This window comes from Anoplophora glabripennis, unplaced genomic scaffold (assembly GCF_000390285.2).
Source record: "Anoplophora glabripennis isolate ALB-LARVAE unplaced genomic scaffold, Agla_2.0 scaffold188, whole genome shotgun sequence".
NCBI lineage: Eukaryota > Metazoa > Arthropoda > Insecta > Coleoptera > Cerambycidae > Anoplophora > Anoplophora glabripennis.
In genome coordinates this window covers 321,853-344,982 of record NW_019416300.1, presented here as the reverse complement: position 1 = coordinate 344,982, position 23,130 = coordinate 321,853, and the positions used below count along the sequence as shown (strand labels likewise).

Below are 23,130 nucleotides of genomic sequence, written 5' to 3'. Positions count from 1 at the left end.
GTCCCAAAATTAATGCAACAAAATTTAGTCACAGATTCTCAAGACAAATTTGGAAGACCCGTATTTTTTATTTTTGTTAAGTGGCTCTCTCTTTCGGAGTTACAGCCCCCTGAAATCCGCCCCTAAGAATAATCTTTTTTCTATATCTCAGAACTTTGTTGTACGAGAATCACTAAATTTGGTACATATGAGTTTTATGACATGTGGAATCTGATGGTGCTACGCTTTTTGGCGGGGAACCCCCTTAAGACAATTTTTTGTGGGCGCCCTTGTCTTTGGAGCCAAAAAAAATTTGGTCGCATATTTAAATTTCTTAAAAATTATTAGTGCACTAGAAAGCCATTAAATTTAGAAAGTATTTTGTCTCTTGATACTTTTTTTCGTAAAATGCAAGTTTTCAAGAAAAATGTCAAAATGTGATTGAATGTATATCGTGATCCGCCATTTTCCTCAAAAACATTGCGTTTTAGGAAAAAAATATCGAGGGACAAAAAAGTTTCTAAATTCAATGGGTTTCTAGCTAACTAATAATTTTTAAGAAAATCAAATTTGCGACCAATTTTTTTTGGTTCCAAACACAAGGGGGCCCACGAAAAAGTGTCTTAAGAGGGTGCCCCATCAGATTCCACGTCATAAAACCCCTGTACACCAAATTTAGTGATTGTCGTAACTTCGAACGAGAAGGCCACTTGGTAAAAAGAAAAAATATGGGTCGCCTAAATTTGTCTTAAGTTTCTATGACCAAATTTTGTTGCATTAATTACGGGATATGATTCATTAAGAAATTTGGTGATGAAATCATGTCCGTTACTCATTTTACGATGAAAAATATCTGCATTCTTAAAATCGAGGGCACCGTTTGGCGGTAGCTTCAATAACTGGGTATATTCCTTCAAAGTGAACATATGACAATCCCCACCTATTGTTCAACACAATTGGAAAGACGTATCAATACTACTGAACAGGTAATTTTAGTTTACGAGTAAAAGTTGCTGTTTGGAAACTTAAACAACATTAAAAAGTAGTGAATAGTAACTGTCTTAATATTATTTAATTATTAAATATAAAAATCTGCTTTTACATTATAAAAAGTAGAAAATGGTGTATTTGTAAACAAAAACCTAAAAAGCCAGTCATCAAAGCAATAAACTAAACGTCTCTTACAGAAAAACAAAGTAATTACGATACTATTTTGTTATAAAAATGGTATACAATTTGTTTACCACTACCTTGTAATATTGCCACATAAAAAAATATTCGATCTATTAACAGTATATTTGAGAAATTTCATAATAGGCAATAATAAATACACGGCAAACCATCCATTCACTTAAAAAAAAATATCCTGATATCAGTGTAAATACTTGTTATCTAAATATATAGAAAAACATACAAATATGACGATGTACACAGGCTGCATGCATTTTTAGGCTGTTTCCAAGTACCGAGATAAAATTCAAGGACACAAAAGAAGCGGAAAAATAAACGGGACTTGCGTTAAGGTAACGAAACGCTTTCCGGGACAGCCTGTACACATTTCCTGCTTATTTCTAACTGTTTAGTTGACACCTCGAGAAGAGACAAGCGAAAAGTAAAATATATACAAAACATGTAATGGGGATCTGTCTTAAAAACTATAATGTATGTATGTATATAAAACCTTAATCATACGATAAAATAAGCTTACCTTAGAGAAAAACAATGAGGAAGTGGCCTAAATAAATCTACATACTCAAAATGTGCAATGGAGTTCAGTACAAAATGAAATACGAATATCATTTTTTCTTGGAATAAATACAGGGAAGAAAAAATAAATATCAACCCTTACACCGCACTCCGTGTTCTCAATAACGTGCGCGGATCGCACTTACATTTAAATAAGACTGCTAAACCAATAACTGGATGCGATGATTTGTCAAACTGATATTTACAACTACGGGGAGAAATCGCTATACAAGGTGTGAAAAATGTCACCTGTCACTCTAAGGCAGGGCGTATTTGGGGCAAAATGCATACCTACACTATAAAAACTTTTTCTTTAAAACTACAATCAGGGAAACATACAAAAAACAAAGTTCAGAGTTAAATTTACGAAAAAAAAATCCCAAATACCTCCCAGTGGTGAAATTTCTCTGCCTCTTACTTAATTCAGTATCAAAATTGGTACCAACATTAACCATAACATTTTCCGCGTTAGTATCGTTTAAAAACATGCTTTACAATATTTACATTTTTAAGAGGCTGATAAAAAAGACAAATAACGCGGTATTACTATTATCCACCCGCCAAGCTATTTGTGAGAAAACGGTATCTGAACCGATCCAAATTAAACAAACCACAAAGAACGTTTGGACTGCGGACCCGTAGTTTCCCCGTTTTCGCTTCTAAAAATATACTTCCGCAGTCACACGAGAACTCACGGAACTTTGGTAAATTTTTGGGTCACCTTGTATCGCGAATCCAGTACACTCCACAGAAAGAAAAGATACCTAGCATAGTGCTGATCTAATAGTCTCACCTATAAGTCTATCCCCCTTGCAGACTAATTCTCTTCGCTCATCGGCTCGTCCGTGTCATGGTTCTCCCCCTGACTCGAATTCTGGCTGGAGTTCTCCTCTATCTCGGGGTTGTTCGAGTCCTCTTCCTCGTGATCAGAATTTTCCTCGACTTCCATCTTGACGCTGACACTCTGGGCGTCACTTTCATCTGGTTTCTCGTCTTTATGATCGGCGTCTTCGGAATTGCTGTCCTCTTCGTTCTTTATCCGCTCTCCGTTCTGTTCGATGTCTGGTTTAACATCTGAATCCTCCTTTTCGTCTTCGCTCTTCTTCTGAGTGTTCTCTTCCTTTCCTTTTTCTTCCTTTATCAAGGTCTCGGTGTCGCCGTACTTGCTCTTCCCAAAGACTTTGTACTTATAGCCGATGTCGTCCCTCAAGTGCAGCTTCCTATGCAGCTGCATGTACGACTGCGTTGAGAATTCTCGGTTGCATATATCGCATTTTGCGTTCTTCATGCCCTTTATGAAGTATTTCTTCTTATTCTTCTGGTTGTGCTTACGTACTTTGTGTCGGAGTAAACCGGTGGAGCTGTTGAACGGCCTGTGGCAAACGTCGCATATGTACTCCCCGTTTTCTGAAACAGACACATTGGCTTCTACCTCGGATTGCGACAAGTTCCCGATGCTCAGGTTCTGGGAATTGTTGGAGGTATTAGCAAAGTCGCGTAACGTGAGGGATTTATTTAAGGCATCGGAATCTATCTTGTGGGTCTTGACGCAGAAGTCGTACTCGGATCTTGTGGCGAACTCCATGTAACAGTATTCACATTTAAAAGGCATTTTGCCCAAATGAAAGTCTTTTATGTGCGATTTAAGTAGTTTTTTAGACGTAAACGGTTTTTGGCATGATTCACAAACAAATGCGCCAGTGTTTTCCGAAGAACTGAATAAGAAGTGCTGGCCCGACGTGAGAAAATCATCCTGCTGATGTTTGGGGAGTATAGGAACATAGTATTTGTGGTCGTCCTTTCCATTCTGAATCCTCTCGCCGTTGGACTTCAAATCTTTCAACGTGATTTTTGCCTGGGAAATAACCTCGTCATAATCGTTATTTTCCTCTTCCTCGTTGCTGTCTTCTTCCTCTTCCAATCCAAAAACTGTGGGGTCAATTTCCACACTCAATTCTTCACTTTTGCTTTCCGTCAGTAACTGATTAACGTTCACATTTAAAGGCTTTGGGGTATCTGTTTTTTTAGGAGGGTCAACAGGAGGAGCTAAAGGAATAAATTTTTGAAAAGTATTGTTTAGATTTAAAAATACATTTTGGTTGGTATCTTTGCTTTTTGAAGTGTTCGAGCTGTCTGAGGGTGTTACAGAATTAAGTGTAGTTGCAGGTATCAAATTTAGAAATACGTTTTGAAAAGTATTAGTACCCTGATTTTGTGAACCAACTAAAATTTTAACATACTTTTGGTTTGGGAGAAGCATATATGCACCTCCTGTTGTGGGAATTGCGTTTTCACCTTTAACTGCACTTTGAGATTCGTTTTTCTTTTGAGATTCTTTCACTAATTCCACATAGTTTTTTAATACACCTGCAGATTGGACACATTGTTTTTTAAAACTGTATGCTATATTCAATCTCTTGATGCATGGGTGACACAATAAGGGTTTGAAAACGGTCCATTCCTAAAACCGACGTAAATATTAAATTCTAATCCAAACAAATACAAAAAAATACCCACCACTTCAGATACACAAAGTTGCAACTTGCTCATCAAAGTTTCACTCGGTTCATTCTCAATGTGGGCCAAATCTATTAGGTTTTTATCATACTTCAGACATACTCGACAAAAATTTGGTAACGTATTCATTGTCATGTAAAAGAAATAATAAATTTTAACGAAATTTCATCAATGTAAACTGTCAAAGCTTTGTCAACTTGTGCGCCATATTAAACACCTCACAACATAAAAAATACCAACTCAGGGAAGGCAACCGCCTAAGGAATAAGTTACTATGGATCTATATTTAAAATAAACCGCGAACGATCAGTTTAAAATCTATTTTTAATTCACTTCCTGGCACAGTCACCTTGTCATAATTTTATCGAATTTATTATTTGCCTGGATATTTTTAAAAATATTTCAGTATTAAAATAGTTTTAGATGCAAAAATAAATTATCTGTTTGACTTTCACAGTTTTTGCATAGGTATTCTCTTTTATATTTTAGAAAGCGAAAAGCTAAAGTAGGTAGGTAGTTACGCAAAGAAAATACCTGTTAATAATCATATTTATTCAATTAACTGGCTGAAAATTACTAGTAGAACGCTTTCATAAATTTTTGTAATATCAAAGAGGTTAGTCCCTACTCCCTACCCTACCATCATAAATTTATATATTCAAGGGGGGTCATTGACATTATATTCGCGACCTTTTGCTTTGTGTTAAAAAATAATAACGTACAATAGCAATTTCCAGTTTCACATATTTACACAATCGTAAACGGAGAAAAGGTCGTAGGTATATTTACAGATAATGCGGCATTAGACAGCATTTCCCACATTAAAAAAAATGTTAGGTATATTCAACTAGGTACTGTAAACAATATGGCTTTTCTTTCCCCTTTTTACAACGATTCTATTATTTATTACATATACTCAATTAAAACTGATTTTTTCTAAACAATGCTGAACCACTATATTGAAATTTGCCACTTCATATTTATATCTGATAAGATATAAAACTGTTGCCATCTTCCAGAATGTTTAGTCATATATTAAAAATACCACAAATTATGTTTACAGAACAAATCTGGAATAAGTGGCATTCCCCCTCCACCCGTACCAAAGGAAGAGAAAAATAAACAGTCTAATCACAAAAACATCGGTTCTCATCAGGAGCCTGACTATGAAGTAATTGAATTTGGACAGTATACAAACGCCCCTCCTTTACCAACAAAAAATGGAAGTGGTAAGAGCTTTTAAAAATATTGCTCAACCACTTGCGACTAAATATAATTTCTTGCTTGTAGCACTGCGAGATGGAAAACATTGTCAACTATGTGGATCTTCAGCGCCTTCCGTACATTGTGAAGAGTGCAACCAAATTTTTTGCCTATCCTGCGACGATATGTACCATAGACATCCCAAGAGGCAAACTCATATTCGAAGAGTAAGTCAACTTTGCTACCGCTATTGTTTTAAAAGATTTTTCAATCACAAAAAAATTTTTGACGACTTTGCATTTAAAGTGTTTGACCCTCAAAAATATAAAAGTCTTACCTGTGGATCGTTTCTCTATTTTCTTCTCTACCCGTGTGACTAAAAGACCTTTTTTCCTGTGGCAGAGAATGGAGCAAACAATCCGTCCACCACTGCCACCCAAGGGAGAGCCCCCTTCAGCCCCTGTGCCACCCCCTCGAAGACACCGCCGTTCGGGATCCACCGGACCGTCCCCATGCCCCAGTCCCACTCCAAGTAGACACAATCAGGTAAACAACCAGTTCTGTTGCCCTAGCTAACTATTTTATTGCTTACTGTACTAATTCCATGCTATATGAGTGTACAAAGATGATGGGAATAAATTTTTTTTATTACGATTTTGTCTCTGAATCTGAAGCCTTATTGACCATATTCTCTTAAAAAACCATTAATTTTAGTAGAATTAATTAATTAAATACTACAGTTGACAAATTTATATAAGAACGAAAAGCTGTCGTGGCCTCAGTGTGGTACCTCGAGGTAGCACGAAATAGCTTTTTTCAAATGTAAAGGATGTGATTTTAAATTGCTGTGTAGTACTCTATACATACTTTTCTATATTTTTTTGCTCTAAAATGATAGCGAGCTTTTTAATATTCCTACTACCTACTAAAAAGGTAATGGCTGCATACCTTTGGAAACGTGGAGCGATAATATAGGTTGCTTTGTAGGTAATGTCGTCGACTTTGCCTAGAAGAGACAACGCAGGGTTTAGCTTAAGAGACAAGATGTCTAGTTTGAAGAAGGGGCTGATGGGCAACCGTCCGTTACCGCCAACACCAGGATCCCCCCCTCACGGGTGTAAGTAGTCATGACTTTCTACTCGTTTGTTCACAGTTTTATTTATACCCAATGTTTTATTTGTTTAGCATCTCGTGATTTCTCGAGAAGTTCCTCGTTTTCCGACGATTTCAACAGACAGCTGCTGGTTCCCAGCCCTAGCCCGTCGCTCCAGCAACGTTACAGACAACATCAGTTAGCCATGCGAGGCACTACGCCTAACCTACCGTCTACTGTTTCCGACTTTGACCAGGTACCATTCCCAAAGTTGTGAAATTCAAGTTTAACTTGATTCTCTTGTAGTCTTTAAGCAGAGATAGCGGCTATCCAGACTGGGAACAGGAACAGTGGAATTCCAGATTTCGATCGGGGAGTATTTCCGGATCAGATGCTGGCAGACAAAGGAAACTTAGTAATACTTCCTGTCCACCTCCAGGAAGGGGGCTTCCCCATAGCACCTCTGTTTTCGACTTGAACAATCCCATGGCTCACCACCACCATCACAACCTTGTTCCCATGCAGCAGGTAAATAAATCACAAACAATTTGGATGGACACTTTGCTTACCTGATCTGAATCCATTACATTTTTATTTTATCAGGCTCATTCCATGGCTCAGTTGAACTATCTTCCTCCTTGTTGCCAAGGAGCTTGGATGAATCAATGTGGTTGTGAAGATCAACGCGGCAGTAACCTAAGTCTAAACGTTGGCCCGGGTGGTTACCCGATGAACCCTATGTGGATGGGCACCTGGCACGGCCCTCCTCCATCTGCCATGTACCCATACCCGGTACCTATGGGCCACATGCACCACGACGCTCGTTCTTGCACACATTCAAGACCCGCGTCACCAACTCACAGCGTCAAATCTCGAAAATCAACCCTTAGCAGGAGGAGCCGGAAGAAATACAGAGAAGTTGAAGATACCGACGACGAAGACGACATAGATGACAGAAGGTCCACACTCAGTCACAACGACAGAGGTGAAAGGAAGTCCTTGGGGAGCAGATTTATAGTAAGAGAGAGACCTTTGCGAGACGCCTCTTCTATGCCAAGGGAAGTAATGAGGCGTAACACGATCGACCGCATCGAACGAGGTTCGATTGCTAGAAGTCGTCACAGCATCCAAGCGTCCTCAAGTGAAACGGACGACGAACACTCCGACAGTCAGAAGGAAAGCGACGTGATCAAGGAAGAGGGCGAATCGGATTACGACAACAACGTTTCCGCGAAGGAAATCCCTTCTGAAGTACCGAACGCTTCTTGGGAGTGCGAGCATTGCACTTTTGTCAATGAAGCCGGCACGAGAGTGTGTTTAGTTTGCTGCAAAACCCCCACTTCTTCCGACGTGAAGATAGTCAAAGCGGCGGACGAGATGAAGACACTGCCTAAGAAAAACCACGCTTTGTCTCCGAAGAACCTCCCGGTCTCCAAATCAAAATCGAGAGACAAAATACTGAGGAGCGGCAGCGACGAGTACAGCAAGGATTACAGCGAGACTGAATCCGTGCTGAATAAAATGGGGAAGTTAAAAATACCGGAGGCTAAGCCCGCCGAGAGCAAACCCTCCGCCCCCATCGACGCCAAGAAAGGTAGGACCAGTAGAAAGATCTCTTTTTGGCCCGGGACCAAGTTTGCTTCCTTCCAAAAAAAATAAGTAAAACTTATTAAACGCTACCCCTGTGCCGTCCCGTTTTTCATATATAGTGTGCCCATTACTTACTAACTCCTAAGATTTGTTTGTGGTTGTGTGTAGATGTCAGCTTGTAACCCTTTTCCTGTTGTTACAGGAAAAGCAGACTCTTTGCCCCGCCGCCATGAGAGCGAGACGGAAGATAGACAAAACGATATCGTAGAGTCGGAATCCACGAATTTGTCCCTGGAAAATGTGTTGGAAAGTGCGGTAGTGTCGACCGGTGGTGGTGCCAGTGAAGTGCGACAGAACGTAAAAGTGTCGTCGGGATGTGGTCCCTCGCCGCCTAGGGAGATGAAAAGTGAGGAAATCAGTGAGTCGGTTGTTCATGAGTACGGTGAATTCGGTAAAAATGGTGACGGTAAACACAGCTCGGACAAGAGGATGGTTACTACGTCAACTGGGACTTCTCCGCCGCCACAAAGTATTTCTACGCAAGTAAGTGATCTCTTTCTTAGGGTAACAATTTCAAAAAAATAGAATAAAAATTATTTTTCAATCTACAGGGTGTTGCTTTTAAAACTGCCCAGCTCGATATCTGAGAAACAAAAGATATGTTGGTTTTTAAAAAACAATGTTGCAGTAATGCACCTAAATGATTTTGAGTTCAGAGTATAAATGATGTAACTTCAAACAACCATGCGCGCTAGCTGCTAGTGAATACATTGTTGTCAAATCTCTTTTTTCTTGATTTTTTTTCATATCACTCAGAAATTTAACAATGAAGATACACAAACACACCGTACCATCACTAAACAGTCAAACAATTGTCTTATTATACATTTACACTATACCAGACATTTTACTAAATATCATTAAATTTTATTGTAAAATAAAAGTTAATAAAAAACAACGCTGCACTATACAAGACAGAAAGTCACAAAATTGCCTACCATATTACATATGTAATAAAATGAAACTGTATATTCAGCCATTTTCGTTTGTCGAATTAACGTTAACCAATTTCTTTCTTGCCTGCCTAGTACGACCCGGTTATCATGTCACGTCAGATGGATTGATACTATGTAGTTCATCTAAAATAGGTCATTGTCACAGCTCACTGGCATAAATTCACAAACTAAACACAGTGCTTTAAAAAGATAATATGTAGTAAATACTTTTTATTAAGAACTTGAAATGTCTTTAAATCATTCTTCAAATGTATCAGATTAGTATTATTATTGTTTTTTTATTAAATTCACTATAAAAGAGTAAAATTAAGTTCTTTAAACTAATATTAATTAATATTTAATTTTTTCATTGCATTAACATAAATAAATATGGTAGCATGTGTCACAGTTTCGTTCTTTGTCGCTTTGTTAGTTTCATACAATTGGTTTAAATAGTTAAGAAATGGGCAACACTAATAAGCCCGCTCATGCAATCGAGTTTTGCAGTTGCTCACTGATGGCATAAACCAGAATTCAAGTGTTGATTGCAAAATGATTTTATAACTTGACCATTTCATTAAAAAAATATTATTTCATATTAGTATTCTAGGGATCATGTACTATTACCCCTAAAAACCTTACACCTACTTAAAATTACATTTTTTATAAACAATTTCTGGAAAATTACTGCTTTTTGTGTTAGCTATAATACTGCTTTAAAGAGAATTTTCATCATGTCCAGAATTGAAGCCAATCATAAGAACTTATAACACTTTTTACAGATTTTAGATATCTCTTTCTATTTTCTAGATGAAACAAACAAATTTTAAATGAACCACCCTGTATAATAGACTAATTTGGAGACAATATTCAAATAACAAATTTTTCCTAATTTTCAGACGTATGAGGATGTTCTGCCACTAGAAAAGGCTCCCAAAAGTCCAAGAACTCCGAGATCCTCAAGCCGCAACAGTCGTCAAAAATTAAAACGTTCCCAATCCCTGCGTACACCGTCTTCCCCGAGGAGAGGCTCGGAATGGTCTTTACAACGCTCTTCCAGCAGACAATCGTTTACGAGTGATTCACAGGTTAGAAAATTTCATAACAACGTTGGACTGTTAATAAACTTTACGTTGTTCTTTCAGAGCTTGCCGGGAAGCAGAGAACACAGTCCGGTACCGTACGAATATGAAGACGATCTGTACTATGACAGAAACTACGGTAGAGAACGGAAGCCACCGGTAAACTCCACTCGGTTGTCGCACAGCACCGTGGATCTCAGAAAGCCGGACTTGTACCGAAGACCAAGCCACGATCTCGGATATTACAGGGTGCTCTAATAATTAAACGTTATAAGGCTTTGAATTTGGAGATAATTTGTTTGGTCGCCCACATTTTTTCATCCCGTTGCACCGTTTCACTAACCCATTTGTGTGCTAACTAGCTTGCAACAAAAAAATCGTCGAACCGCAATTATAAACAAATTTTCTTAGATGGACCATATCGAGCATCCAAGTCACCGCAGCAGAGCAGACTCATTCCACGCCGACAGGGAGTATCTGGCCCCTATGGACAACGGTTTTCAGAGACACGACACCTTCAAGGCTTCCGGTATGGAACTCGTAAAGCTGTTAAGGGTGAGAACTTTTCTTAATCCCATTTTTAAACTAGTTGATACATTTTTTATTAACATAAACGTCCTTATTGTTGTTCCAAAAGTAAATCAAATGCAGAATTTTTTCAATTTTTAAATATTTTTGCATCAAAACTATAAAAATTCTCCTTTATTAAGTCAGTTGCTTTCTTAGGAAGCCGAGCAATACAAGTATTCAGCAGACGAAGTGCAGGCAGCAATTCTGCACTGCAAAGAAATGAACCCGATCGATTGGCTCCGTGAAAATTGGGACGCAACTATAGCGAGCGTTCAAACACTAGCGACGCAAATGGGTCGCGAAGGTCCCATGAATATCGTGGGGACCGTCTCTGAAAGAGAAGCCAGAGAATCCCTGCGGCAGCACAAGGGCAACCTGTGGCCTGCCGTGGAGGAGTGCGTCGAACAACGACAAAGAAAGGTGAGTCCCAAAAAACAAAAATAAAGCAGCGGTCATCACAAGTATTGCTTTTCAGTATGCGGAGCTGGCCGCTCGTGGCGATTTTAACCGGGAAGACATCGTTACGGTTTTGACTGCGAATCACGGTGACTTGGAAGCTGCGTACAACGAACTGAGTAAAACTCAGTTGAAACCTTTCTTAATGAGGATTTGGGGACCGCCGGTGGGTACTGAAAACGAGGCAGGTAATGAGGGGGCCGCCGAAGAACGCTTTAGGGGTGAAGGTAAGTAAAATTACGCAAAAAATTTGACAATCTAACCGACTCGTTTTTACAGAAGTAGTTAACGATGTTAAGATAGTTAAAGAGGAAGAGAAAGCGGTAAGTAACAGCGCCCCTATCGATAGCGAATCCCCTCAAGTAAGTACCACTTTCGATACCACTAATGGTGATCGCGAGGATTTAAAAAAACGACAAAATTTTAAAACAGAATCACAACAAATCGTAGAAGATAACAGTAGAGTAGAATCGCTTAATTTGATAGAAAAAGAAATATTAAAGAACTTGGAGGATATTAACAATTTTAGTGAGAACCTTGCCGTTACTAATATTACCGATAGTCAGAACGAAGACAAAATAGTAGTTAAAAACGATAACAACAAAGTCGAAGTCGTGAAAATGACGGAAAACAAAGTATACGTGGAGAAAAGCAGCACAGTCATTCAAGTCGTGGATAACACTTACCTAATCCCATTCATAGCAAGCGATAATCGCACACCGTCGATGTCTGAAAGCGAGAGTAGCGACGAGTTACAAAACGTCGAATTCGTAGATGCCGTCGAGGATCCAATCTATTCACCCCCAGCTGTAGAGAAGAACGATTTACCCCAACCCAGTCCGTTGAAGAGGAAAACCAGTGTCAGTACTTTGAATATAACACTTGCGGGAGCTCACACTACTAACGACAACACCACTGCACCTAAAAGAGCCAGCAGTGAAGCGAGAGTAGTGCCCTTTGTGGAAAGTACAGCAAAAGATGAGGTTGTAATTGAAAGTACGGCTGCTATAGTATTGCAACCTCTCAAAAAAGAAACTAAAGCAACGCAAGTCGAGAAAAGTGGTCTCGTGATCACCGAAGAATCATCAAATTTTCAAAATACTGATGTTACTTGTGAGAAACATGAAAATAATGTTCATCTAGAATACGAGAGTGGCGAAAATGGAAGTGGTGTAATACACATCGAAAGTAGTTCAAATGTACCGGAAATAGAAGAAGAGAATATCAGTATCCAAGAAATAGAACCAGCTGAGGAAAATCAGGATTTATCAATACGAGTGCAAGAACATGAAAATGTTAATGATGATTCTACAGAACAAATAATAAAGGTGGCAAAAAACGAAATAAACCCCGAGAATCAGCAAATTTTAGAATCAGCAGTGAAAGATACACAGACAAATAGCGAAGAGCAAACCGATCAAAGCGTCAATGACGAAGTGATGCAATTAGAGATCACAGAGGTCGAAGTAAAAAATGAAGAAAAAATCGATCAAAATATTGTCGATGATAGGAATAATTATGAAACAATAGTTATTGAAGAAAACACAGATCAAATAGAAACTGAAAAATTCGATGACTGCAGAGAATCAGTAACACAATTAGTTGAGGAAATTGGTTTAAACACTGACCGTACAAACACTAACGATAATTCGACATCGAAAGAAGATGGAGGTACAAACAATGAGATGCTAACCTCTATCGAATCGCCATCTATGTCTGGCCCACAACCTTTACGAGAACGGAATGAGGCGAAATCCACGGAATCGAACATAAATTTATCAGATTCCTCTACAAAAATCGAAAGTACAGTTTCAAAGTCCCAACGAATTGAAAACAAAGAAAACAGCGATACCTCAAATTCAATGTCCCGCAAACAAAAGAAGAGTTTGCGAAAGAGCAGGAAACGTGCCGAGAAACGAGCTTTACTTAGAGAATCGAGCACGACAGGTTCTAGTAGTGAAGTACCTGAAAACACAGACACTGAAAACAAAAAGTCGATATTAGAATCGACCGGCCTAGTAGTACAACAAGAAAATAAGGAACCTGTTCAAGCTAAAAGTCCCATAGGTCCAACAAAAATCCAGAGAAAACGTCATGTTAAGAAAAGTGACAGCCAGAAGTACTCAAAGTATAGAAATAAACTCAGTGAGGGAACCACAAAAACTGAATTGAAGACAACTACAGAAGAAACAAATGTAGACTCGCAAATAAAGGAAGAACATTCTGAACCTCCAAAGAAATTACAGCAACCCGACAAAGTAGACGATAAAACGGTTACTAGTTCATCATCACCAGAATCTCCACCTGTCGTTGAAGGTGCCAAAGACCCACCGAAAGTCTCCACGACGATACAAATAGCACAAAACAAGCAAACGACAATTCCAGTCGCCAAACGGCCATCTAAAATACCTTTGCCCCAGCAGCGATCATCGTTCAAAAGCGAACCAAAGTCACCTGACACATATTCGTCTACTAGCAAAATACCCGTGAAAACTTCGAGTCTGCCGAGAAACAAGTCTAAACCAGAGGTAGTTAAAACTCCGAGGAAAGACCAAGAGAAGGAAGTTCTGGATCAACCGAAGGAAGTTCTGGACCAATCGAAGGAAGTTGTAGACCAACCAAAGCAAACAGAAGCGGAATTGTCACAGGAGATCTCTGAACCTCAAAAAAGTGTAGAAACCGAACGAGCCCCTTCTGCAAGCCCAATACTAAAACCCAGTAAATCTGGCGAAATAGACAACGAAACAAGCAGTGTTGTACAAATCGTTAAAACTTTAACTTCACATCTGACTCAAACCAAGAAAATTCAGCTGTCTTCCACCGCTAAGAGCTCCTTCGATTCTACTACAAGCTCCAAACAGTTGTCCTACACCAAATCGCTTGACAATGACAGTGACTCGTCTGTTTCGGAGAGCAATGTTGAAGAATTGCTCGATCCCAGTACAGATGAGGATAGTTACGATGAATTCGAAGAGGAATACCAAGAAGTGATCGAATCCGCTTCGGAAGACTACGAAGAATTCGACAAACGGAACGTGGAGATGAGCAGGGATTTAAACATAAACTTATCGCAGATCAGCGCTAGGGTCAACAAGTTAACGACCAGCCTGAAGGAGAGCAATAAGTATAGCATAGAAGAAACTTGTGAGTCGGAAGAATATCTGTCCGATCCTGAGGACGAGGAAGGCGAAGAGGCACTAATCGAGGACGAGTTCGAGGAAAATGAGATGGAAATTTTAAGTACCGATTTGAAAATCGAACTAAAAGAACCCACCGAGATAGAAATAATGGAGGTAAGATATTGTAAGCGATGACAGAAGTGGGAAAGTTGAGATAACTTGGACGTATTTAACGTTAATTGAGTATTTTTTTACACAGAGACAAGCAAGAAGGTTTCTAGCAGAAGGACAAGTCACCAACTACCAGCAGGCAGAATTAGCAGTTAGCTTGATGGCTCTGAAGTTTTCCTCTGAGCAGGCCCTCGAGGCGGTCAAGGATTGTCATTCCCTAGACGCTGCTATTGCGTTTTTGCAGCAAGACTGCGAATTGTGCGCCGGGAAGTACGCCATGAACCAGGTAGGTGTATACAACTGATTTGAGAAATAATAATTAATACCGTTTACGCTTCCAGATCATTTCCATGCTGAAGTGCACCCACCGATGCTGCCAGGAGTGCGCGAAGAACTACTTCACCGTTCAGATCACCGATCGAAGCATAATGGACTGCACTTGCCCCTTCTGCAAACAGCCGGAACTGACGAGCAGCAACCTGAACGAAGACGACATCTCGGATTACTTCGGCAACCTGGATATCCTGCTCAAAGGTATCCTAGACGAAACCGTCCACGAGCTATTCCAGAGGAAGTTGAGGGATCGGACTTTGATGCAGGACCCGCATTTTAAGTGGTGTGTACAAGTAAGTTCAGACCTCGGCTGTGGATGACGTTTATTAAAGTTTGTTCCGTAGTGTTCCTCGGGGTTCATCGCACATCCCAGACAGAAAAGACTGATTTGTCCCGACTGTAAGTCGGTTACGTGTGCTAGCTGTCGGAGACCGGTAAGTCTATCTACAAAATATTCTGCATATGGTTCACCTAAATAACGTTAGTCGTTTTAATTGTCAGTGTTGCGAGAAACAACTACTCCGAGGGCTATATGCCTCTACCGGCAGCCAGGGTCGTTCGTCAGTTTAACCCACCAGGCACAGACCGATTTCGGACTTATTAGTCCTCATCAGTGTGTGAGACAACAGACGAACGAATCAGCTGTTTTGCGTTGTATCATCATGGCAAGGAAATACATTGTGCACGGGAGCGCAAATGGCTCCATCATGGAGCCATTTGGATCCTGGCTGTTGCACTAGGTGTTGCAAGTATAATTCAATGCCAGTAGGGGTATTGAAGCCCTCGGAGTAGTTGTTTCTCACAACACTGACAATTAAAACATTGTCTTTGCCCTCTGTGGGTGGCAGTCGTGCAACAAGTACCTGCAATATAGCAGGTCGCTTCCTGCTGTAGCCATTTGAATGGCACAGTTGGGAGTCAACACGACAGATGGAGCCATTTGCGCTACCACGTATAACACGTTAGTCGTTTGTTTTTTACCCTCCTAGTGCCCCATTGTCATATCACATCAGCTGCATTGATATTATGTAGTTGACACTAAGATTCAGAAACTAAACACACTGCTTTAAAAAAGTAGTAATAAGTTTTCTTAAGAACATGTAATAATTTTAAATAATATTTTAATTTTTTTCATATAATTTCATAAAACAGTTAAAATCATAATATGTACTCTTCGATTGTAATTTTCAGTGGGAAAAACAGCACGAGGGCATAACTTGCGAGCAGTTCGCAGCCTGGAAAGACGCCAACGACCCGGAGAACCAGGCGACGGCAGTCGCAAAGCACCTCGCCGAGAACGGCTTGGATTGTCCGAAGTGCAAGTTCCGATATTCCCTGGCAAAAGGCGGTTGCATGCATTTCACTTGCACGCAGTGCAAACACGAGTTCTGTTACGGCTGCGGCAAGCCGTTCATGATGGGGGCCAAGTGCGGGATAAGTCAGTATTGTGCCAAACTGGGGCTGCACGCGCACCATCCCAGGAACTGTTTGTTTTATTTGAGGGACAAGGAGCCGCAGGAGCTGCAGAAATTGTTGGAGGCAAGTTTTTATATGAAAGAAAAGAAAAATTTACGTTTGATGCTAATAATAGTTTTTTCCGTACGTAGGACCATAAAATTCCATTCGATACCGAGACGGTGGGGGATAAAGAAGAAAACGCTTCGGCTGTGGTTAAGTGTTTGATACCTTTGCAAAGGGAAACGCCTAACGGCCTCATTGATACGGTATGCAGCAATGAGGTCAATCCCGGACAAGCTGGACTCTGCAGGTAGTGTTATAGTAACTTTTTAGTGTAATTTCCCTAAAAAACAGATACTTAATTTTTTTCACATACAACACAGAACTCAAAAAAAGTAATAACATTTTTTTATATTTGAAAACTTAAAAACTCAAATTACCGCAAAGTATTCTTGCTGTGTAGGTACTTCCACTCAGTGCCTAGGCGTTCAAACTTTCGGACTGGCAGAGAGTGACCTGTTAATTAAAAAAATATGGCTTTATTGAGTTTTGTGTCAGGTTAAAAAAAATATCTCAATTTAAGAGGGCTCTATAGCAAATAGTCAACCAGCAATACATTTTTATAGATTTTATTACACAGTTTGTCTAAATATGAATTAATGTACGAATAACAGACTTTCCTCCATTCTAACGCAGATTTTCTATAAAATGGACTTAGTTTGAAACTCAAATAACTTTTCAGTGTAAAGAAATTTGTAATTTACTCTTGAACGAGTGGCAAATTACAAATTTCTTTACAACAAAAAGTAATTTCAGTTTCAAACTAACTCCATTGTATAGAAAATCTGCGTTAGAATGGGGGAAAGTCTGTTATTGATTCATATTTAGGCAAACTGTGTAATAAAATCTATAAAAATGTATTGCTGGTTGCCTATTTGCTATAGAGACGTCTTAAAGAACATGTAATGTAATCAGTACTTTTCGTGACTTCTAAATATCTTTAAATTCTCATCTTTAATCCCCTGTCAATAAAATTCTACAATTAATAAAACTCTGACAAAAAATTAAATGCTTTGTTTTTGAGATACAGGATGGCATGACCATTTAAATTTGGTACATTCAACAGTTTTTTGAGGACCGACAAAATGTACAAAGTACTATTCAAAAAAATTTACACGGCAATATTTCTTTTTGGAACCTCAAACGCCTACCCCAAAGTTTTCTGTTGCGACGATGCTGGTTCTGGTTTCGCTAATTTCAAGTAAAACTGTAATGTTTTCAAATCTGTTGACCTAACCGGCCTGTGAATGCCATTGTTACCAATCCTTCATCAAAATAACCAAAAAATTATAAAAACTCGTCTTACCGTATCACAAAAACAAAGCATTTGTGGACCTAGGCCGGTAGTAATTTTTTTCTTACATTTGATCCGAGAATCTCCGGTTTAGTCAGAGTTTAATTAAAACACCCGCTGTAAACAATTTATTTTCAAATACAATTAATTTTTGACGCTATTTTAGGATGCACTATATAGAATATTTGTGCACTCTAATCAGAAAGAGTAATATCGACACGATAGACATGTTAAACGCAGACGATTTAGAGACAGTCGTGAGGCGAGCAGCAAAAAAATTGCCGCCTAACTGTTTCGGAACACCAAGAGAAGTGTATCGATCACGACTGAGACAGGTATATAAAAGCGTATACTGTTCCTTCAGGTTTCGCAATGTTTTTCCTCAAAAATTTGGAAAAAAAGTCTTATTTTATTAGATTTTAACGAAGCCTTAGTCATAAATTACTGTAATATTTACGGACTTACATTGCACTTCCTTAGCCTTAGCTAGGAAACCTTGACTTGCCCTTGTTGTTCTCGGGCTAAGCTCTGTGGAGACAGAACGAGTTTTCAAAATATATAACGTTATCATTGTATTTGCTATATATGCAATAAAGTCACTTTTATTATTACTATTTCCTGGAGGATAAACATAATAATCTAGTACTAATCGTGTAATTTTGTTTGGAAAGGAACAGTATACGGAACACCTCAAGACTGGCTAACGTGTTGTTGTTTGTGTGTGTGTAGGCTGCACTACATCGAGTATTTAGTTGGGCTCATTGGCAGACACAGGCTGGACCCGATTTCTATCCTGGACCTGGTTGAGGTGAGTCAGGAGTTGAGGAGGCGCGGCAGAGAGTTACCGGAACGGTCCGCCTCGTGTACGGACCAAGAGTACAGAAATATTTGCGCAAAGGTAGGTCCCCGCTTCTAGCAGAAGTAGTCTGCCAATGTGCCCGGCGCTGTTTTTCCATTGCGTTAGTTGTTGTAGTTTGTCTTAGCCCCCCATATCCTCTCCAGGGAGAAGTTGACCATATAGAGTTGTAGTTATTAGTTGGAATTGGTAGAGATATTAATTAGTTTCAGTTAGCGTTCAAAGGTGGCAGCACCTGTGCTATTTGTCGAAATAAATGAGAGAAGCATAGGAAATTAGTCAATAAAAGAGTTTTATGAAAATTCACAACGAATATTGAAACTACTATTTTGTTTATTGACTTCTGGTTCGTGCCTTGAAATGTTTTCAGTTTTATCCTTGTCTCCAGGTACCTACTTTTATTACCCTATCCTAATTAACATCCGGGTCATTACCTACTCGGTTTGTGCTTATGTACCCTAATAAACAACAACTAATTTATGTTTACCGCCTACTTATTCTAATCTCATTTGCTAAATACATTTATTTGGGATAATCTCGGATAATTCAAAGTATAATTTATATGGCTCGTAAATTCCCAGAAAGCAAAATATATTTATTGGGGCAGGTACTAAATGTAATTGTAATAATTTAAAAACTTGTTTTTAAACTATTAAAAAAATTAAAATTATTTTTTAACGTTAACACTGTATCTTTTTAACAAAGCGTCCTAGATAAAAACTTTATAGGAAAAACTCCCCTCCCCTTAAAATTCACCAAAGAATACGAGGTTTCATTTTTAGTCACCGTTTGTGAATCACCCTGTATATTTACAGATATTTATTATTTCTATAAAATATTTAACTTGCGGATTTTATTACAATACATACTTTAATTAGCTACGAAACTTATTAAATTTTATATCACGTTTACAAAATGTGCTGAAAACTTTGCACACTTACATAGTATAGACCAATTCATACATAATTCTTCAGTCAGGCCGATTCTTTGAGATAGCAGATAGAGAGAAAAATAGTGTAGAATAATATGCACCGTATCTGCACGCTGAAAAAGGCTCAGGCGACATTGTTTAAAAGTAGATCAAACATTAGAAATTTGCGTTTTTCAACTGTAACTTTTTTTCTGACGGTTCTGGTTCTACAGAGAAATGGTAAAATAGTTTTTTTTCGTCTTTATAGGATCTACAAAACGACGTCTTGAGCGTCAAAAAATATCAATCTGGTCAAAAGTTATTTACAAAAAACCGACAATTATGCCATATTTTAAATAAACAATAATAAATCGCAATGTTATCACAGAGGCTTCTTCGGATAACACTCAATCATTCCTCACTGCAGACAAATAATTTATGCGAAAGCCAGAATCCGTAGGTGGATTATTTCGCGAGTTATAGCCTTATAAGGCTATCTCTTTTTTATTGGTAGATTTAACAAAAAGCTATCGAGTTCTGTTGTTTTTTTCTCAAAAAAGTGCATTTTTATAGCGAAGGGAAATTATTTAAAAAATTTCCTTAGCTGCAAAATTAAATATGTCCTTAATTTATAAATTTTTTTAGTATTTTATTACATGTACTAAAAGAGCATAAAAAAACATCTTCTACCCCTATATTTCCTGGTCTAAGTAAGAATAAGGAAACATTTATACGAAGATACCATTCAAATGAAATCCATATATCGACACGCTACACATGGACGATTCCAAAAGCTTCCTGAAACTGTTAACCATTTTTATAATAAAACTGGAACTCTATATAGTAACAGCTCCCGGTCTCCATCGAAGCGGCACAAATACTTAACTTTTTGTTTTTGTTTCAGATCGTTATAGAGCAGATACCTCTCGAGTGAAGGAATATCCAAAGTATCAATTTTCCATTGACGAATTTGTGTGATTGTCATATTTATGTGTTTTATTATAAAAGAATATACATTGTTATAGTATTTAATAAACCTTTTTGAAAAATTAAAAACAGTCTACTGAACAGCCTTTTTATTGTCTTTTATCCGGTTATTTTTACAAGCTTTTCAAAAAATGTTTCAAATTAGCTGAAGGGCTCGACTTACTTGAACCAGAAGTATTCAAGAATTCCTTAAGTTTATTCTTTGCTTTAACTTTATTTTGATTCTGTCTAATACTTTCTTTAGTTACAACTTCTTCAATAGGTTCTTGAAGTTTTCTCTTTTTACTCAATTTAATTCTTGACAATTTCCTATTCCCTTCTAGAGGAATAAAATCTGATGTATCGAGATCTTCGACATACTCCGGTGTGAGTGACAGAACTACGTCTTCATTAAGACCACAAAATATGTCTTTCTTTTTATTCTTCTTTCTTTGAGACGTTTTGATGCGTTTAGTATGAATTAGGTTCTTCGGCTTATCCATATTAACAAAATATTCCTTCTTGCAAAATTTACAAGAAACCACCTATAAAACAATCTAGGTAGAAATCATTTCAATACATTTTTATGTACATTTACCAGTTGATTTCCATTAAATTGACGCAATCGTTTCAAATATTTCCTTTGGAATTTAGTCATTGGCTTATCTTTCTGCTTTTTTGACAATATTCTTCTAGCAAATCTACTCTTCTTTTCTTCAGCCTTAATTCTAAAGCTTGCAGGACCATCATCTATACTCAGGAAACATCTGACGCAATTAGTTGCAGTAGTTGTCCTACTGGGTACACGTATATGTCTTCGTAATTCCATCAATCTTGCTTTTGTCCTGCAATTAGAATTATGGAATTAATATTCCTACAAGAGTTCGGAATACTTACAAATGCAGACATTTTAAAGCTGGAGTAGCTGCCGGATTACAGTTTAGACCAGAAATATTATGTAGGTAACTGATAGAATTTTCGAATAATTTCTTATCCTCATTTGTAAGAGACCCCATTTTAAAAACAAATTAAGTTAAAGTATGCTTGACAGGTCACAATCTTCAATATATAACCCTACTTTTTAACCACCTAGACCACAGAATAAAAAAAAAAACAACAAAAACAGTCCACTGAATTTTAATAATAAATGAATTGTCTCGAACCCATGGAATAGAACCCTGTAACAATTGTGATCTGCACTACATTGTGCTGCACTCTGTGTTAGCTTATTTGCTATTTTATAATGACATTAAATCAAAAATCCAAATTACTTATTCAGTATCGATTTGTAAAAACATTCTTGCCGAGGTAAATGAATAATGGCATTTTCTTAATATATAAAAACATTTTTTTCAAAAATATTGATCTGGTCCTATGTGCACATGTGACGTAAAATATCACGCCACTATCCCTCCCAATGAAGTGAGATTTTCATTGGCCGGGAGCAAGTTGTCCAAAAATACGGTAGATTTTATCCACGCGAAATGCGCGTAGTTGTTGACTTCTTATAAGAATACGAGATAAAACCGTGCATGTGTCAGTGAATTTATGATAAATTATCAAAATAATTGATAAGGAGTAGAGTTCAAGACTTATTTGGCCGGATAACTAATCATTTCGGTGAGTTACTGATCACATTTATCATTTTTGTTGTATGTTCCGTTTAAACTCGAAGATTATTGAATCTTTTAACATGAACTAGATAGTTTGTTGTATAAGAATCGCAAATTTGTTTACATTTAGATTGTTTAATCGAACCGGCAAAATTATAATTCATCTCGGTTTGACTTTGACATTCCTGTTGAGATAGGTTATGTTCTCAGGAAATGTCATTTCCACATTTTGTAAATCCATTCCTGGTTTTATAGTTTTTTTATCACATAAACCCATATTTATTTTTAACTCAGATAATAACTGTTTTTGTAATTCATGTTTTTTTCCGAAGGAGTCGTCTCTGTATCGAAAATATTTACTGGAAAGTTACTTACCTTTACGCGACCGTTATCTGATAAGAACGTACTGGATATTTGAAAAATAGATATACGACCTAGTTCCACTGCATATTGGGTTGCAAAAGTACTGTTGAAGTAACTTTTAAATGTTTTCGTAAATGGAATAAGAAAAGAATGTAGTTCTACATTGCCATTTTATCAGACTGGAACAATGCACAGTTAATGCTTTGATTTGTTTGTGGTGTACACATTAAATTTTTATATTAAAAATTAAAATGTGTTTTATGGCTTATTAATTTAGATATCTCTGATTAGTAATGGCATTGAGTAATGAGTAATATCATGGCTGGGTGCGAGAGGAAAGATAAAGGCCACACCACCGGCATAACCTCAAATTTGATTGCCGGTATGGTATGATGGGGCCATCCCTTTAATAAAACTGATCTTCCAGTCAATCATTTCTGTATTTTATGAATTTGGAAAATACAAAATATGTTTTGACCTTCTGGTCTTTGGAGATTTCATAAAAAGCAACATATTTTTAGTGTACTTATACATTAATATTTTTACTGTTGTTCCTATCTAGGCTTTAATTCCGACTTAATTGTAGGGGCATATTGTCCTGTAGTTTACTAAAGCTGTAAAACGTTATTTTTTGGATTATGTGGGCTCCGTCTGCTCAAATCGGACCTTCACCATCCCCCATATGCATGTACTTACGATCATTATCACTGTTTGAAACTTAAGAGAGGAAATTCTTAATTTAGAGTATTATTTTAG

The 23,130-nt window shown here is 37.8% G+C and overlaps 4 protein-coding genes across 7 annotated transcripts in view; 2 read left to right on the top strand and 2 right to left on the bottom strand.

The window, feature by feature from the left end:
- The window catches only part of LOC108906015, a 37,575-nt gene extending 17,151 nt beyond the window's left edge, over positions 1 to 20,424 (top strand). The window contains exons 3-23 of one of the 4 annotated variants that reach the window (XM_018709143.1): positions 5,306 to 5,471; positions 5,533 to 5,672; positions 5,848 to 5,991; positions 6,433 to 6,562; positions 6,631 to 6,794; positions 6,845 to 7,066; positions 7,142 to 8,132; positions 8,340 to 8,671; positions 10,023 to 10,211; positions 10,269 to 10,454; positions 10,617 to 10,760; positions 10,932 to 11,195; positions 11,251 to 11,458; positions 11,511 to 14,524; positions 14,610 to 14,807; positions 14,863 to 15,147; positions 15,199 to 15,288; positions 16,046 to 16,393; positions 16,462 to 16,622; positions 18,396 to 18,564; positions 20,337 to 20,424. In XM_018709143.1, the coding sequence (XP_018564659.1) occupies positions 5,306 to 5,471; positions 5,533 to 5,672; positions 5,848 to 5,991; positions 6,433 to 6,562; positions 6,631 to 6,794; positions 6,845 to 7,066; positions 7,142 to 8,132; positions 8,340 to 8,671; positions 10,023 to 10,211; positions 10,269 to 10,454; positions 10,617 to 10,760; positions 10,932 to 11,195; positions 11,251 to 11,458; positions 11,511 to 14,524; positions 14,610 to 14,807; positions 14,863 to 15,147; positions 15,199 to 15,288; positions 16,046 to 16,393; positions 16,462 to 16,622; positions 18,396 to 18,564; positions 20,337 to 20,366 (7,575 nt within the window). In that variant the 3' untranslated portion in view covers positions 20,367 to 20,424. Of the gene's footprint in view, positions 1 to 5,305; positions 5,472 to 5,532; positions 5,673 to 5,847; positions 5,992 to 6,432; positions 6,563 to 6,630; positions 6,795 to 6,844; positions 7,067 to 7,141; positions 8,133 to 8,330; positions 8,672 to 10,022; positions 10,212 to 10,268; positions 10,455 to 10,616; positions 10,761 to 10,931; positions 11,196 to 11,250; positions 11,459 to 11,510; positions 14,525 to 14,609; positions 14,808 to 14,862; positions 15,148 to 15,198; positions 15,289 to 16,045; positions 16,394 to 16,461; positions 16,623 to 17,832; positions 18,002 to 18,395; positions 18,565 to 20,336 lie in introns of all 4 variants that reach the window. The other 3 variants (XM_018709142.1, XM_018709140.1, XM_018709141.1) reach the window with 3 other exon arrangements.
- LOC108906017 (myoneurin-like) lies at positions 534 to 4,451 on the bottom strand. Its single transcript, XM_018709144.1, has 2 exons — positions 4,243 to 4,451; positions 534 to 4,186 (listed from the first exon to the last, which is right to left on the bottom strand). The coding sequence occupies exons 1-2, from the start codon at positions 4,375 to 4,377 to the stop codon at positions 2,543 to 2,545; spliced, it is 1,779 nt and encodes a 592-aa protein (XP_018564660.1). The 5' UTR covers positions 4,378 to 4,451; the 3' UTR covers positions 534 to 2,542.
- A 67-nt stretch (positions 20,425 to 20,491) lies between the features above and the next one.
- LOC108906018 lies at positions 20,492 to 21,526 on the bottom strand. The gene is made up of 3 exons (XM_018709146.1): positions 21,296 to 21,526; positions 20,997 to 21,243; positions 20,492 to 20,943 (listed from the first exon to the last, which is right to left on the bottom strand). Exons 1-3 carry the CDS (start codon positions 21,412 to 21,414, stop codon positions 20,533 to 20,535), a joined length of 777 nt encoding a protein of 258 aa, XP_018564662.1. The 5' UTR covers positions 21,415 to 21,526; the 3' UTR covers positions 20,492 to 20,532.
- Positions 21,527 to 21,878: 352 nt separating this feature from the next.
- Positions 21,879 to 23,130, top strand: part of LOC108906014 (long-chain-fatty-acid--CoA ligase 4) — a 65,973-nt gene continuing 64,721 nt past the window's right edge. Inside the window, exon 1 of the mRNA XM_018709138.2 lies at positions 21,879 to 22,018. The gene's annotated coding sequence lies outside the window, so the exon portion shown is untranslated. The remainder of the gene's footprint in view (positions 22,019 to 23,130) is intronic.

Excerpts from the sequence above, each read along its gene's own strand:
- LOC108906018 (XM_018709146.1), bottom strand. The coding sequence starts at position 21,414 with ATGGGGTCTCTTACAAATGAGGATAAGAAATTATTCGAAAATTCTATC. Across the intron at positions 21,244-21,295 it reads GCTTTAAAATGTCTGCATTT|GACAAAAGCAAGATTGATGG; the intron begins GTAAGTATTCCG and ends TTCTAATTGCAG. Across the intron at positions 20,944-20,996 it reads AATTTAATGGAAATCAACTG|GTGGTTTCTTGTAAATTTTG; the intron begins GTAAATGTACAT and ends ATTGTTTTATAG.
- LOC108906017 (XM_018709144.1), bottom strand. The coding sequence starts at position 4,377 with ATGACAATGAATACGTTACCAAATTTTTGTCGAGTATGTCTGAAGTAT. Across the intron at positions 4,187-4,242 it reads AACTTTGTGTATCTGAAGTG|GAATGGACCGTTTTCAAACC; the intron begins GTGGGTATTTTT and ends CGTCGGTTTTAG.